Source organism: Micropterus salmoides, unplaced genomic scaffold, assembly GCF_014851395.1.
Source record: "Micropterus salmoides isolate LMB-PRFRI ecotype aquatic unplaced genomic scaffold, ASM1485139v1 Ms_hic_scaffold_1351, whole genome shotgun sequence".
Lineage (NCBI taxonomy): Eukaryota > Metazoa > Chordata > Actinopteri > Centrarchiformes > Centrarchidae > Micropterus > Micropterus salmoides.
The window spans coordinates 15,284-30,521 of record NW_024040432.1 but is presented as its reverse complement, the minus strand read 5'-3'; the positions used below and the strand labels follow the sequence as shown (position 1 = coordinate 30,521).

The following is a 15,238-nucleotide window of genomic DNA, read 5'->3' as shown; positions in this document are numbered from 1 at the left end:
GGTCCTCACAGTTTTGTGGCAAGTTCTTGGTCAAGCTCAACAGCTTACTTGTTTTTCTGCTAAACTTCTCTCTCCACCAACCTCCTGAAGCACAGCCTGGCTTCCTCTGATGGTTTTTCTGCCTCCCTTCATCCTCTCCAGCTGGGATAGGGTCTGGCTTTATCCTTTACCCCTCCTGAGGTCTGTTCCCAGGCCGAAGAAGTTGTTTCGGACAACAAAGCGCACACACTGCAGGAGGACATTCCTCTCGTGGCGGACGTCTGGGGCCAGTAACTAAACAGAGTGAAAGAAAATAGAGAAGTTCTTGAGGGCTGAGAACTTTAAATATAAATTTACTCTCTCTCTATTTAAAATCCAGTGAAAGATGCATGTATAATCTCAGATGTCTCCTCACCATCTCAAGTAGAGTGGGACGGCGTGTCTGCGGTGTATCTTGGTGTCCTCCTCTACCACCCCTGCCTCTTCTCCCTCTTCCTCTTCTGCTGTGAGGTGTCTGAAGGGCACAGTCAGGCTGGGGCCCTTTGTGAGTCTCTGTACCCTGTGAAGAGGTTCCCCAGCCCCCAGAGGGTCTTCTGTCCTGGGAGTTTGCTGGTATTGTGTTTAGGAGAGCCTGGTTTTCCCGCAAAAGGTCTTTGGCTCTCTGAATGGGGGTGGCTGAAACACAAGGAAAAGGATAATGGGAACATAAGTGATGGAATATTTAAGTGTCTTTTCCTGTGAGAAGCTATTTCCCAATGTGTATGTTATCTATCAACGTGTCCAAACTTACTCTGTCAAATTAGTGTATCTTGTATATTTTTGAAAGTATGTTGTGAATGTGTATTTTTAACAGAACCCTAAATATAATACAGCCTGTATTGGGTCAAATTTATTTACTTAATTAATTACTTACCTGAAATATAGATAAATACACATGAACAAAAAGTGTCACTGTTGTTATTTATTTAGAGACTGAATATGTTTTTATTTAATTTATAATAATAATTATTTTAAGTTTTTACCCTGTCATAGATATTTATTTATATATTGATTTATATATCGATTGCACTGAATGTCTCTTAACTTGCCAGGTGTTTTTGAATGCAAAATATTATGTACTTTCATAAAAAGGATGATAAAAGGATCTTATTTCAAAATTTATGTCCAGTTTCCAAACTTTTCATGACCTGGACATTATTGAAGAATATTCCCCCTACTTTGTAGGTTTGTAGCTTTGTAAGATTTTTAAGTCCTCCAATGTGGTGATTAATAAAAACATTTAGCAAAGACACTTCTCCACTTACAGCAAAAAGGAGTCAACTTCACAAGTGAAATAAAAGATTTCACACTGATAAATGCAGCCAGTAGTGCCAGAACTAAAATATGGCTGGTGGTGTGCCACTGTTGTTTTAACGTTATATCCCCGATACCGTAGTATGTTAGTATGCTCCCGCTGTTCTGCTGGTTTATGGAGCTTTCAAATGTGCCACTTGTGTTTAACTGCCATTCACCGTGTCTTACTAGAACACGCCATGTGCCACTCATGTTTTATCTCCAATCCAATCTTCAACTGTTGGTGGCATCCTGCTTTAACAAGCGTTATGTTACTGTTCTATTGGCAGATGGTGCAGACGTCCACATACTCTTCCCCACTGGCTTATGATAATTCTGACTGACATATACCACTGCTATGGTAATGGTATTAGTAATAGACAGCATAATCACTGATGTTCCATGGAAATAAACCATTTCTTAAATTAAGAAAAGATATTTTGACTGACTACCTGTTGGCGTTTACTTAGTCAAGGCCAAGCTTTCTAGCCTTACTAGCATAGCTTCCAGAAAGGTTCATTTGTATGTTCATGGCATACGCTCCCAGTTTAAGGGCCTTTTCAGACAGGGACGCTGCGCCTGCAAACTCGCTTGGATCTGCGGGGCCGCACTGTGCTCCTCATGTAAACAGACAGGCAGATAAGTGCTCTTCTTCTTCTTCTTCTATGCACCGTGTTCCTGCAGGTACAGCTGTATTTCTTAGAAGCTATAGAAACATTTTTTAAATATATCTTCTAGAAATTATTGAAAGACGATAATAAAACTACTAACTTTCAAATCAGTTCAGTTAGTAAGTTTACACGTGATGCTAACTAGTTCTCTGTGAGTTAGTTAGGTCTAGTGTTTAGTTCAGATATGGACCGGCGTCAAAGACTGGTGCTCAAGCTGTGTAAAGCTATTTGATTATTTTAAATGAATAAGAGAAAGCAGTGACAGTCATTGTCTGTTTATGTTCCAATAATTGTTAAGGAAACAGTTACATAATTCAGGAAACTCACAAACAGCAAGGATCAGTCTGTTGTCCATTGATGCACTGTGCTTCGCTTAGAAAAAGGTTCAAGAAATTCAACTCTGGCAGCTGGCCGGGGTGTGCATGAGACTAGCACCACAACAGTTTCACGGGTTCACACCCCCTAGTGGTGGCTCCACTGGTCAGATTGCCTGCTCATCCCTACCTGCTTGCCTCTCATTAAAAATATAAAACTACTGGATGGATTGCTATGAAACGACATTCCCATCGGCCTCAGCTATACTTGTGTTTTGTGCTAATAAGCAAATGTTAGCATGCTAACAACCTAAAGTAAGATGATGATTATGGTAAACATTAAAAACTAGCATTGTCACTGTAACAATAATGTGCCAGCGTTAGCCTTTAGCTCAAAGTGCGGTTGTAGACTATTACTAATTGTTAGCAATGGCATATATCAGTTCGAAACATCATATACCGGTGGGGAGTGGTACCCACAGATCGTCCCGATATATGTAGCACCCATGTACATTCTGTTCTGTAGCAGGTGGAGGATGGTGACAAACTTACACTCTGGTCCCTCATCACTTTCACTCTCGCTCATGGAGCCGTAATTAGCCACCAGGGAGCCCAGAGCTGAGCTCATCTGTTTGGGAGCCACAACCAGACCACTAGCCCCAGACTCAGCAGCCGGGTCCTCTCTGTCAGAATCTGGAAACACATGAGAAACATATTGCAATACAAATCAGTTTCCTAAAACACAGGAGTAGTTTGTCCCAGATGTCAGTATGTGACTTTATTTTCAAGGGGTCGTTTACAGTCTTTGAATACTGTGACCCATCACTCACCATGGTCACTGCTGGCCAGCGCTCCCAGTGGATCCCCGTCACTGCAGGGCTGGGTGAGGAATGGTGGTCTCCCTGTAGCGTTGCTGTCTGATGGGTGAGGGCCTCGCTGGTGTCGCCCACGAAACCCTCTGTTACCCCAGCCACGACCTCGTCCTCTGCCTCTCATTCGTCTGTAAATAAAATATTAAAGTCTACATTTAGATCAGATGTCATGTCAAAGCAAATGAGTGCAAATTATTATTGTTCATGGTTGCAACAGAAGGGAAAAGAGGACAGATCTGTGCTAAATACATAATTCACCCAAACTGAGCTGTCTCTAGAACAGCTCCTGTCTCCTCCCGTACTGCCATCACTTTTTGCTTCCTTTCCATATTCTGAAGTGTTGGGTAGTTTCTGGGAAGACACATTAACACTCGAGTTGAACAACAACAATCACTCAGTTTTCTCATTAGAAAAATCTATTTCAAATACAGAAAACCATTGTATAATATCATGGAATGGCTGCCACAGTTTCAACAATCTATTTGTGAATACTGACTTGCGCCTCTCCTCTCTCCATTTTGTAATCTCTTCTGGTGTGTCCAGCTTGATTCTTTTAGCTCCTGGTGCGTGGTTCTACAGACGGGATATAAAAACACTGATATTAGAAAAAGGAAAATACTAGACCTAAGTTCCAGATACGCTGCAAGTTTTTCACTTACATTTTTCCAGTGGATGCTGACTATTTTTTCATGAGCCATGAAGGTGCAGTCGGGCACAGAACACTGGACGAAAGACATTCAATGAAAAATCTGCATACCAATTTCCATAAATGACAGGGAATAAAGCACAATATACTCTATCAAAATACCTCGACATGTTGAGAAATGTGTTCGTCGTATTTGTCCTGGTTTTTGAAGCCTCGGTCACATGTGTCACAAAAGTGGGAATACTCTGGTTCCTTCTTATTTTTCTGCTGTGGGTTATAGACAGATCAGTGTTTGGCTGATCAGTGCACTGCTGTTGTGTGATCATAATTTGAGTGGCAATGTGCTAACAGTTACCTTTTTCCCATGATTGTTGGGGGGCCCATAATTCTGTCTTCCGCCTCGATGTCCTCCTTGATGCCATTCACGACCATAGTTTTGACCTGAAGACAAAGCAAAGTTAGAGGCATAACAGCATCGCACACAAACATCAATACCGCAATCTTTATAACACATATATATACATACATACACACACACACACACAGTAGATCTTTTCTTTCTGACTACTAAAAGAGTCACTCCCCCAATTTCACACACACTAAAATGTCTTCTCTTGTCCACAACCCAAACATATTCTGTTTACTCTCACAGAAACCAGTAAATATTCACATTTGAGAAGTTGGAATCAGATAATTTTAGTTTTGTCTTTAATAAAAAAGGACTCAAAGCGATCTACGACTATCAAAATAGTTGGCAATTAATTTAGTTAAGTTGCAACTAATCGCTTAATCGACTAATCTTTTCAGTACTACTACAAATTTTCTAGATTTGTAACACTGAATAGCGGGAGTATACCTTTAATACTTCCTCACTGTGTTTTTAAACTATTGGTATTGGTAAAGAAAAAGATCATTAGTACTATGGTCTGATGGCTAAGTAGATGCATTAATTCCTTATGTCAGATGGCTCAGCTGGATTACTAAAGCAGTGGTTCTCAAAGTGCATCGGAGGTACTTGAGGGATTTCCAGGGAGTCCCAAACAAAAATGGGAATAATTTATTTTCACTGTAATGTCATCCATAAGTAACATAATGGTAGAATGTGTGACTATTCAAATCCTATCAGATGGGGGTCCATGGTCTAATTTGTGTCAGTTCAGGGGTCCTTGATGCGCTGTATTTGTTGTAGACTGTGAGAACTTTCAAAATATAGCAGGATATAGCTGACACACAAGACTGGTTGTGATTTTGATGGGAGACTAAATTAGAGAAATTATTATTATTATTATTATTATTATTTCAATTAAATTCAAGGAAACAGATATTTATTGGCAATAACGACGTTGTCTTTTGAGTTCAAAACATATCAGAACTGAAAAACAGAAAGCATTTGGTGTCACTGTAACGTTACATGATACAAGTAAATAAGGAGCTCTAACGCTACTCCTGACCAGTGCGTTGCAAATGTTTTGATCGCCATTATTAGATAATTGTGGCTACTCACCGTATGGACGTTTAGGTTCATAGCTTCCACGGCCTGATGGGAAACCAAACCCTGCCGCTGGACCGTGATGCCATCCCGCCTGGCCCCTGTGGTCCCAGCTGGACTCGGAGTGCGTCTCGCCCCAGCTCCACATGCTGGGGTGGAAACCGCTGGAGTGCGGCTGCTGTTGGTACTGGAAGGGCTGGATAGAGCTCGGAGGGGGGCAGCCGAAGTCCGGCGGAGGATAGTGTCCCGGGTCACTCATACTCAACGCCCGAAGTCGAGGTCGACAGAGAAGTGTGTTTGAAGTAATTGTGCGTTTCTCACCATGCAGCTCTCACATGTGCTTGTTTTGCACTACTTCATACGCTTCATACACAAGTTCGTCACTTCCGCATAAGCAGGAAGCACATAATAACTATATATAAAGTTAAAATGTTAACGACAACATCATAATTTAGTTATGACCGTTTTGTGTAAACTGAATAAAATAAAATCTCAGATAAGGCAAAGTTGCATTATCTGAGATTTTATTTCATGTATTCTTTTAATACCGGCATGTTTGCGACAACATCTCGCGAGCTTTAAGATGAAGAGCCTCTTGGGTTGCCAGGTTGAGCAGGGTAAACCGTAGACTGGGTTCACTATAGACTATCTGGGCAAAACATGTGTGTGGGGGGGGGGGGGTAGTGTGGAATTTTTTTTCCACTTTTAGAGAAATGTGGATAAAGTAACATGATGCCTGATAACCACTGAAACAAAGGGCGTCAATTTGTGTTGAAAACTGGACCTAAGGGCTCAGATTAGGCTTGTGATGATACTTAGCTCACAAGACCAGACAATGCACAAGATTGGTGTCATGAGAACGAAAACAAGCAGACATTTTAACACTATTGAAGAAATATTCAATGCTGAAATACATGAGTGGGTCTGGTGGTCCTCCCCCCAAAAGATTTTGAGCATTCAACACTTACTTTCCTGCATCTGGACAAATGATCTGCACCAATTTTTGAAAATGTGTTTTTTTTATGTAAAGGGAAACACAAAATTCAGGTGGCAATTCATAAATACAGAGAAATAAAATGCAGTAATCAGTAGTTTTTTACCTAAAGTTACTTTAACACTTGGACAATGCAAATCTGTTTCTTCTATATATACATTGCCTTGCATGTTTTCTTATTGTGTGAATAACCCTTCCTCAAAGCATTTTCATTTGTTATTTATTATTACTTGTTGCAAGCTGTTTTCAGAACATTTTTAACAAACTATGCTTTCAAAAAGTGAAGGGGACAAAGTCAGCCATTTCAATAAGTGGTGAAACTACATGTCTTTTTTGCCCTGCTTTGCTTTAATAATAATAATAATAATATAATAATACCTTTATTCATATATTGCTTAATAAAACAAAGCACAATGTGCTTCACAAAAGACCCACAGGGCAAGAAAAAGGATATGTAACCCCACCATTAAAGATAATCTACATGAGGAAAAAAAATACAAATAAAAATGGCAATCACAAAAAAGTAAAACAGTTTGACTAGAAAAATAAGACTAGAATAAACAGTAACTTATAAAAATCAAGATCCTGAATCCGAGAGCCTAATATAACATAATCATAAATGTGCAGTGTTAAATTGTTATACCGAAAAGAAAATGTGACATTTCTTACTATTTATGAAACCAAAAGATGTACGGATATATGCGTGTTCAGCTAAAATATGAACAAAACCACATCTGGTATCGGGTGATGTCGATTGGAGGGTCTGGCAACCCAGCAGTTTCCTGGTGCTCTTTCTGCCGCATGTGCTCCAGACAGTAGAGGCTGAAGAGCAGCAGCGTGGTGACTTTGAGGAAAACGTGAAGGCTCTCCCTTTTAGAGAGCTCCTCAAGTCTATAAAATAACAGAGCCGCAGCCAACATGCTTGTGTTATTTGAGACCGCCGCTGGATATGCAATATTTAAAGTATGTATTCATATTTTTGTTTGCTGTCATTTGAAGAATGACAAATTGCGCATTAGCAGCTTGAGTTAGCCACACAGCTAGTTGTTACCGAAAGCCCACGGTGGGTCAGTTGTAGGCAAAGTAACAACAAACAACAAATTAATAAGTAATATTTTATTTTGTACTGAAGTATGTGAATGTGTAAATCTACAATTTTTGCTTGTGCACGAGAGTGTGTGCTAATGCACATGCTAACACAAAGTTAGCAGTCCACTGAAGGCCTTGTAACCACGTGTGCATGTTGAGGAAAACTTCACGTTCATATTGGAAATTAAATAAATGACGACGATGCTGTTATCTGATAAGCACCCAACCTGAATGCAACATATAGGATATTGCCACGTTATCCACACATTTAGAGAGGTTTTACATACCAGTGTTTGTTTTTTCTCGTGCATTGCTTATCGGAACTGTACATTTCTTATATTTCAGGTCCTCGATGAATCCAAGCTTCAGCAGGTCGACAGCCTGTATAAGGAGTTTCAAACCCCTGAAAAAGCAAATAAAATGTAAGGGTTGACGCTCAGCACCTGTTGCTACAGATGCAACCGGCGAGTTGTCATTCATTAATAAATTGTAGTTCATGTAAAGTGGATGAAGTGTCCTTTAATATATATATTTTTGTTTTTGTCCCTGCCAGTGTGAAGCTGAAGCACTTTGAGAAGTTTCAGGACACAACAGAGGCCTTAGCAGGTAGTGACACATGTCTTTGTGCACTAATTATGTATACCTGAGATGTGTGGTCTGTGATGTATTTCTGTGTCTGATTCAAACATGAGGCATCCCACAGTATTCGTCACTACCACTGAGACCACATCTTGTCATGCTGGCATGTAGTTTAGATGCCAGAAAAGGGTAGTTTGGTCCCTTTTAACTTGGCATTTTCATACAGAATTATTCTGTTGAAGTGTATTAAGTTGACTGTTGTCTGGGTCCGCTTATGGTGGTGATTTTAATGAGTGTATTTAATGCCGCGTTCCTAACCCCTGCCTCTCAGCTGCCACTGCGCTGGTTGAGGGGAAAATTGGCAAGAGTTTGAAGAAAGTGCTGAAGAAAGTTGTCGCCAAGGAGGCTCACGAGCAGCTGGCCATCAGTGATGTAAAGCTTGGTGGGATTATTAAAGTGAGTGACCCAACATCTGCATCAGTATTGCTGAACTTTTGCACATTCTCTGTCAAATATCCTGCTTTTTTTTTGTATCATTTTGTATACTTGTAAATTCATCGAATGTGTACCTGGCCATAAACCGGATTAAGAAGCTAAGCGTTATATGCAAGAGTTGTTGTCTCTAACCTCGCTCTGGTTTTCAGGACAAGATGGACCTGAGCTGTGTCCACAGCCCTGCTGTAGCTGAACTCATGAGGTGCATCAGGAGTCAGATGGAGAGCCTCATCACTGGGCTTCCTCCCAGGGAGCTCAGTGCCATGTCTCTGGGGTTGGCTCACAGGTAGGTGGTACATCGTGGATACAGTGTGACATAAACACGGCTGCTGCCTATGATTACACTCGCTGTCTGAAACTTCCTTGTAGATTTTCCTCAGCATTCGTCACTACCACTGAGGCAGCAGTCTCGCTAGTGAGATCAAAAATAGTTTTGCATGTGAAGTAACTCAAATAAATCTTCTTTTTCTCTGTGTTCTCCAGTTTATCCCGGTACAAGCTGAAGTTCAGTCCAGACAAAGTGGACACTATGATCGTGCAAGCCATCTGTAAGTTATTTTCTGATGATGTAAGAATGGTTTAGTGGTAAATTGGGCTGCAGCTAATTGTTTTCCTTACCAATTCATCTGGCGATTATTTCTCAATAATAGTTTATATGTATTAAATTTTAAAATATATTCACTTCATCGAACACTGAGAAAATTGTTAACATTCATAGTTGAGAAGCGGGAAGCTGTAAAATGAAGATTAATTCACTAACATGTTCAGCTGTAGTGATTTCTTTTTTTTTTCTTCTCTACGTCTCTTCAGCTCTTTTGGATGACCTGGATAAGGAGCTTAACAACTACATTATGCGCTGCAGGGAGTGGTATGGCTGGCACTTTCCTGAGCTGGGAAAAGTCATCACAGACAACTTGGCCTACTGCAAAGCTGTCCGCAAAATTGGTAAAAAAAATAAAATAAATAAATCTGCATTTGCACATAAGTACTCTGGTGATTTAGTATTGTACTTCTGTAAACGACTGCAAGAGATGCACTAATAAAGAGTAGTTAAAATTAACTTATCAGAGGCTGAGATATCTTTTAAACTACTGGCGTTTGTAATGCTGGCTTTCTGTTATACATCTGTTGTCTCCAAACCCAAGCTAAGGTAACAATCAATATATATATAGTATTATCTGGGATATTTTCAAGGATTTTAGAAAGCTTATGCACAGCCTGAAAAGATTATAAAACTGTTTTCACAAGTTGATTTTATGGCTTGATTGCTTATTAGTTGCTAAATGTGACTGTGTGTCTCCAGGTGATCGCACAAACGTAGCAGGTTCTGATCTGTCAGACCTCCTCCCTGAGGAAATCGAGGCTGAGGTCAAACTGGCTGCTGAGATCTCCATGGGTACAGAGGTGTCTGAACAGGACATCGGCAACATTAGGCACCTGTGTGATCAGGTATGTGTCTTTGTGTCATCGTTACACATTCAATTCAATATCTAGTTATTCCTGTATTTCACTATTGAATATTGGAAAGCACAAGTGACTGTGGTGATGATGACGACAATTGTCTTTACACTGAAACAAATCATGTGGGTTTTCAGTCACTACCTCATCTGAACAATCACATTACTGCTGAAGGGGCCAAAAAGTAATGAGTTATATTTGATTATTTTCTGGCAGTTGTAAAACAAATCGTATCTCCTTTTCCACAGGTGATAGAGATTTCAGAATACCGCACTCAGCTGTATGACTACCTGAAGAACCGAATGATGGCAATAGCCCCCAACCTGACAGTAATGGTGGGCGAGCTGGTCGGCGCCCGCCTCATTTCACACGCAGGTAAGTCACAGAGAAAGGACTGTGTAAAAACAAGCCAAGCGGTGATGATGATGACATTATGTCACTTACCTGAACATGACTGATGCTGTTAAGTCACTACCTCATCTGAGCTTGCGTGAAAGGGCCGCGATGGGCAGGTACCGGTGAGAGCAACATTTTTACTGGTCTTTCTTTTGCTGCGTTCTTAAGGTTCCCTTCTGAATCTGGCAAAGCATCCGGCCTCCACAGTGCAGATCCTCGGAGCAGAGAAGGCTCTGTTTAGAGCCCTGAAGACCCGCAAAGACACACCAAAGTACGGTCTGATCTATCACGCCTCACTGGTGGGCCAGACGACTGCCAAGAATAAGGGCAAGGTAAGTTTAGAAGGACCTGTAACTGGAGTAGGTAGTGATCATCAGGCTGATGTTTAGAAAATGATCGTGGACTTTGTGATATTTGTGCAGATCTCCAGAATGCTGGCAGCTAAAGCAGCCCTGGCTATTCGCTATGATGCCCTGGGAGAGGACACGAATACAGAAATGGGAGTGGATAACCGTGCCAAGCTGGAGGCAAGGCTGCGCCAGCTGGAGGAGAAGGGAGTAAGTACAACTACAACAAAGATATTTACCCTAAAATTTTTCTTTTATATTGTATATAGAATTGAGAAAGGTGCCACCCAGAAACGTTCCTGGGTGTTCAAACTTGGTCTCAGCTCACAGATTATTTCCGACAGCTCCGGAGGTCTCAGTGACCAGCAGAGTCAGCTAATGATACACACTATACAGTGGGTATGGAAAGTATTCAGACCCCTTTAAATTTTTCACTCTTTGTTTCATTGCAGCCATTTTCCAAAAATCAAAAAAGTTCATTTTATTTCTCAGTAATGTACACTCAGCACCCCATCTTGACAGAAAAAACCAGAAATGTAGAAATTTTTGCAAATTTATTAAAAAAGAAAAACTGAAATATCACATGGTCATAAGTATTCAGACCCTTTGCCGAGACACTCATATTTAACTCAGGTGCTGTCTATTTCTTCTGATCATCCTTGAGATGGTTCTACACCTTCATTTGAGTCCAGCTGTGTTTGATTATACTGATTGGACTTTATTAGGAAAGCAAAATTTAAAGGGGTCTGAATACTTTCCGTACCCACTGTATATGTTTGAAAACATATGATGATGATGATGAGTTGAAAAAAAATATATGGTTCATTGTGCACACACTACTTAAACAACAATGAAAAAAAACATGAATACTATTAAAAGCTCACATGTTATTGTGATTCCTTGTTACAGTAATAAGTGCAATAATTGATAAATTAGCAGAGCTGTAAAAACTGTACAAAGAAAATGTAGACCTGATGAGCTGATTCTTAACTATCTAAACTTTCAAGTAAACATTTTTATAGAAATTTTTTTTAGGTCGACGATTGTTGTGATTTATATTGTTTATACATGTATTTCGTTAACGCATAATAATTTAAAAGGGCCTCCACAGATGTGTATCACTTGTAATGGTTACTATATCCTTCATTAAACCTTAATATTTTTATGAAGAATATCCCACACAGCATATATTGATATTGTCAACATAAATGTAGAGGAAATTTCTTTTATAAAAGCTCCCTTCTGGCATGTTAGTTTTTAAATTTTTAAATTTTAAAGCATGGTTGAGTTGGATGTCATGAGTAATGGGTAACTTTTATTGTGCAGTGCACAACGCTGTGATGATTGATGTCATGCTCACCTTCTGAGTCAGAGTTTGAAGGAGGACATTACTGGTAGACAACATTTTAGAGTAACTTAAGAACAGTTACTTTTAGCATCTAGGCTTTTTTTGTTTGTTTTTTAGTACGAATCTATTCATAGTAATTTACATACCGGCCCAGATCCATTTTCTCCTTTCACTTTGGTGTGCTGGTTTAAATAGGTAAATTTTTATACATCTGTTGTCTGCTATGGGCTTTCTTTCTGCTGCTCAACTGATTTTTGTCTCCACTTTTTTTAATTCTCAGATCCGAAGAATCAGTGGAACAGGCAAAGCAATGGCAAAAGCAGACAAATACCAACACAAGAGGTGAATAAACACAAATGGCTACTTTCCAAAAATGTATATATTTTCACATGTTGATATGATAGATGTTAAATACCCACTTTGACCTCCACAGTGAAGTGAGAATTTACGATCCATCCGGCGATTCTACTATTCCCTCCACCTCAAAGAAGAGGAAGTTTGAGGAGGTAGAGGAGGAAGAGGCTGGTGAAGAGCCCGAAACACCGGTGGTCAAATCCAAGAAGTCCAAAAAGGAACCAGTAGCAGGTGGGTGGATTAGGAATGAACCTAATCTTGTGGCTGTGTCGACAATGGAGTTCATGGTGCTCATTGTGTTTTTTCTGAATGTTCTGTAGAAGAAGCAGGAACGTCAGCAGAAGCGGAGGAGACTCCAAAGAAAAAGAAAAAGAAGAAGGACAAGAAAGTGGAGGCTGAAGCCGAGGAACCAAAGGAGGAGGAAGAAGTAGTAGTAACAGAGGTAGGAATTTATTTGGGAGCTTGATCCCAAGTCTAAAGACTCTTCATGAGAGAAGTTCCCCAGTGCTGGTGTTTGTTGTGCTAACTTGTGTTCTCTTTCCAGTCAACAGAGAAGAAGAAAAAGAAGAAAAAAAAGGTCAAGGAGGAAGATGACTGAAAGAGTGGAGAGTGTATATATTTTCTGTTGTAGTTTTTTGTCATTTTAGTTTTGTGTCATACATGTATTTCTGAGGGCAATACTATATTGAGCGCCAGTTCTGAATATGAAAAGAGTTCATGTCCAAAATCATTGATTTTATATCAGAGTATGGTGTGGTTGGAAATCAGAGTGTATTTCCAGTCATAAAATAAGTGAAAAGTATTCATTTTATTTGTTTTATTTTTTAAGATAGGTTTGTTATCTACTATCCTGGATGGGCAGTTTTTATGTTGATTTTTATTTGTGAACACCTCTGTATCAGACAATTAACAAATTTACCACAGAGCAATGAGTTGATAAGGAAAGATTCCCCAGTTCTCCTGCGGAGGTTTTTTATTGTCAGACTGAATGTCTGCCCTGGTGAAATAAACATTTTTCGCTCTATTGGTCTGGTTTTGTTGAAAGAAAATATATATATATATATATATATATATATATTTTACATTTAACTAAGGGTGACTGATGATGCAAATTTCAGAGAGATACGGTACCCCCCCCCCCTCCTCCATCACCATCTGATACGCTGCTGCCACTGCCAGGGACAAGGGCAGGCTGCAGCGTATCATTCGCTCTGCAGAGAAGGTGATTGACTGCAATCTTGCATCGCCTCCAGGACTCTGAGGCGAGCAGGAAAGACTGCAGCAGCTGACGCCTCCCATCCCGGTCACAAACTGTTTCAGACTCTCCCCTCTGGCAAGAGGCTGCGGTCCATCAGGACCAAAACCTCTCGCCACAAATATTTGTTGTTAATTGTAAGTGGTTGTTGTTCCATTTTTTTATATTGTCAGTTGTATTATTTTTCTCTATTCTTCATATATAACTTGCATTTGTTTATTACATATTTCTACATCTATTTATGTCAGCTGTATGTCTGTCTGGGTGTAGCACCTCAACACCAAAGCAAATTCCTTGTATGTGTAAGAAGGTACTTGGTGTGACCACCTTCCAGGTGAGCAGTACACTCAAAACCTTTGACCTGAGCCGCCTGCTTTTGTGGTTCTTTTTTTAAACAATTTGTCCTCCAGAAGTAAAAAAAAAAAGAAACGGACAAGTTTTGGATGTTCAGTCGTGTGCAAAGTGCCCCCAAGTCTATGCAAGCACAAATTGTTTAAACTTGAAAATACTCACTTCTTATACGGTCTGTCGCGATGGCTTTAAGTATTTCTCCATAAATAACGAGGGGCCTTCAACCACGAAGGGACTCGAACCCTCAATCTTCTGATCCGAAGTCAGACGCCTTGTCCGTTAGGCCACATCTTACAACACTTGGTGATCTGGTCTTGTCAAAGCACTAAGAGTGGCCAGCTTGGGAATCAAACTCAAGATCTTGTAGCTTTTAGCGCCGTGCTAACAGTCACTGGATATCCTGTCATGTGTAAAGTCCTTGTAACTTGGCATAAGAGGGGCAGAATTTGTTTAAATCGGAAAGCTCTCGCTTGTGAGCAGGACAATGCAAACGCCATTCAGCAGCACTGTTCTCCTAATCTGGAATTTTTAATCATAAACTGTAAACCGCTTTACTCCCCCCGTGAGTTTGCTTCATTCATTCTGGTTGGTGCTTACATTCTGCCGCACGCCAACGTGCAGGACGCACAGCGCATGCTGGCCGACCGGATACTGTGTGTGGAGCAGACAAACCCGGACTCCCTTGTTATTGTTCTTGGTGACTTTAACAAAGGAAACCTCTGCCAAGAACTCCCCAAATACAGACAGTTCATTAAGTGTCCAACCAGAGAGGGGAACACTTTGGATCACTGTTACACCACAGTTAGCAGTGCCTATCTCGCCGTTAGACGCGCTCCACTGGGACACTCTGATCATGTCATGGTCCACCTGATTCCTGCTTACAGACAGAAATTAAAACTCTGTAAACCTGTAGTGAGGACATCAAAGAAATGGAGCAGTCAAGCTGTAGAGGATCTTCAGGCATGCTTGGACTGCACTGACTGGGATGTTTTCAGGACTGCTACCAACAATCTGGATGAGTTTACAGAGGCTGTGACATCCTACATCAGCTTCTGTGAGGACAGCTGCATTCCAACACGCAGCAGGGTGAGTTATAACAATGACAGACCCTGGTTCACAGCTAAGCTCAGACAGCTGAGGTTGGAAAAGGAAGAGGCGATTAGGAGTGGAGACCGGGCCAGGTTTAAGGAGTCAAAGTACAGGTTTAGCAAGGCGGTGCGAGATGCTAAACAGCTGTATGCAGAGAGACTACAAGACCAGTCCTCAAGG

The 15,238-nt window shown here is 40.6% G+C and overlaps 2 protein-coding genes and 3 non-coding genes across 5 annotated transcripts; 4 read left to right on the top strand and 1 right to left on the bottom strand.

Moving 5' to 3' along the window:
• Window positions 1-170: 170 nt before the first annotated feature.
• On the bottom strand, window positions 171-5,679 carry LOC119901521 (nuclear fragile X mental retardation-interacting protein 1-like; the record flags this gene model as incomplete). Its single annotated transcript, XM_038717098.1, has 10 exons — window positions 5,319-5,679; window positions 4,170-4,255; window positions 3,977-4,081; window positions 3,828-3,890; window positions 3,665-3,741; window positions 3,427-3,519; window positions 3,127-3,296; window positions 2,849-2,989; window positions 395-654; window positions 171-273 (listed from the first exon to the last, which is right to left on the bottom strand). Coding segments are annotated over exons 1-10 (1,342 nt in total), but the record flags the coding sequence as incomplete, so codon positions are not given.
• Window positions 5,680-7,104: 1,425 nt separating this feature from the next.
• On the top strand, window positions 7,105-13,387 carry LOC119901522 (nucleolar protein 58-like). The gene is made up of 15 exons (XM_038717100.1): window positions 7,105-7,260; window positions 7,732-7,808; window positions 7,940-7,992; window positions 8,297-8,421; window positions 8,610-8,746; window positions 8,944-9,008; window positions 9,271-9,405; window positions 9,764-9,909; window positions 10,167-10,293; window positions 10,483-10,646; window positions 10,737-10,871; window positions 12,290-12,351; window positions 12,443-12,594; window positions 12,684-12,805; window positions 12,908-13,387. The coding sequence occupies exons 1-15, from the start codon at window positions 7,216-7,218 to the stop codon at window positions 12,959-12,961; spliced, it is 1,599 nt and encodes a 532-aa protein (XP_038573028.1). The 5' UTR covers window positions 7,105-7,215; the 3' UTR covers window positions 12,962-13,387.
• Window positions 8,031-8,120, top strand: LOC119901523. Its single transcript, XR_005444215.1, has one exon. It is a non-coding gene; the product is annotated as a small nucleolar RNA SNORD70 (small nucleolar RNA).
• LOC119901524 lies at window positions 9,995-10,078 on the top strand. The gene has a single exon (XR_005444216.1). It is a non-coding gene; the product is annotated as a small nucleolar RNA SNORD11B (small nucleolar RNA).
• LOC119901525 lies at window positions 10,327-10,409 on the top strand. Its single transcript, XR_005444217.1, has one exon. It is a non-coding gene; the product is annotated as a small nucleolar RNA SNORD11B (small nucleolar RNA).
• Window positions 13,388-15,238: the final 1,851 nt, after the last annotated feature.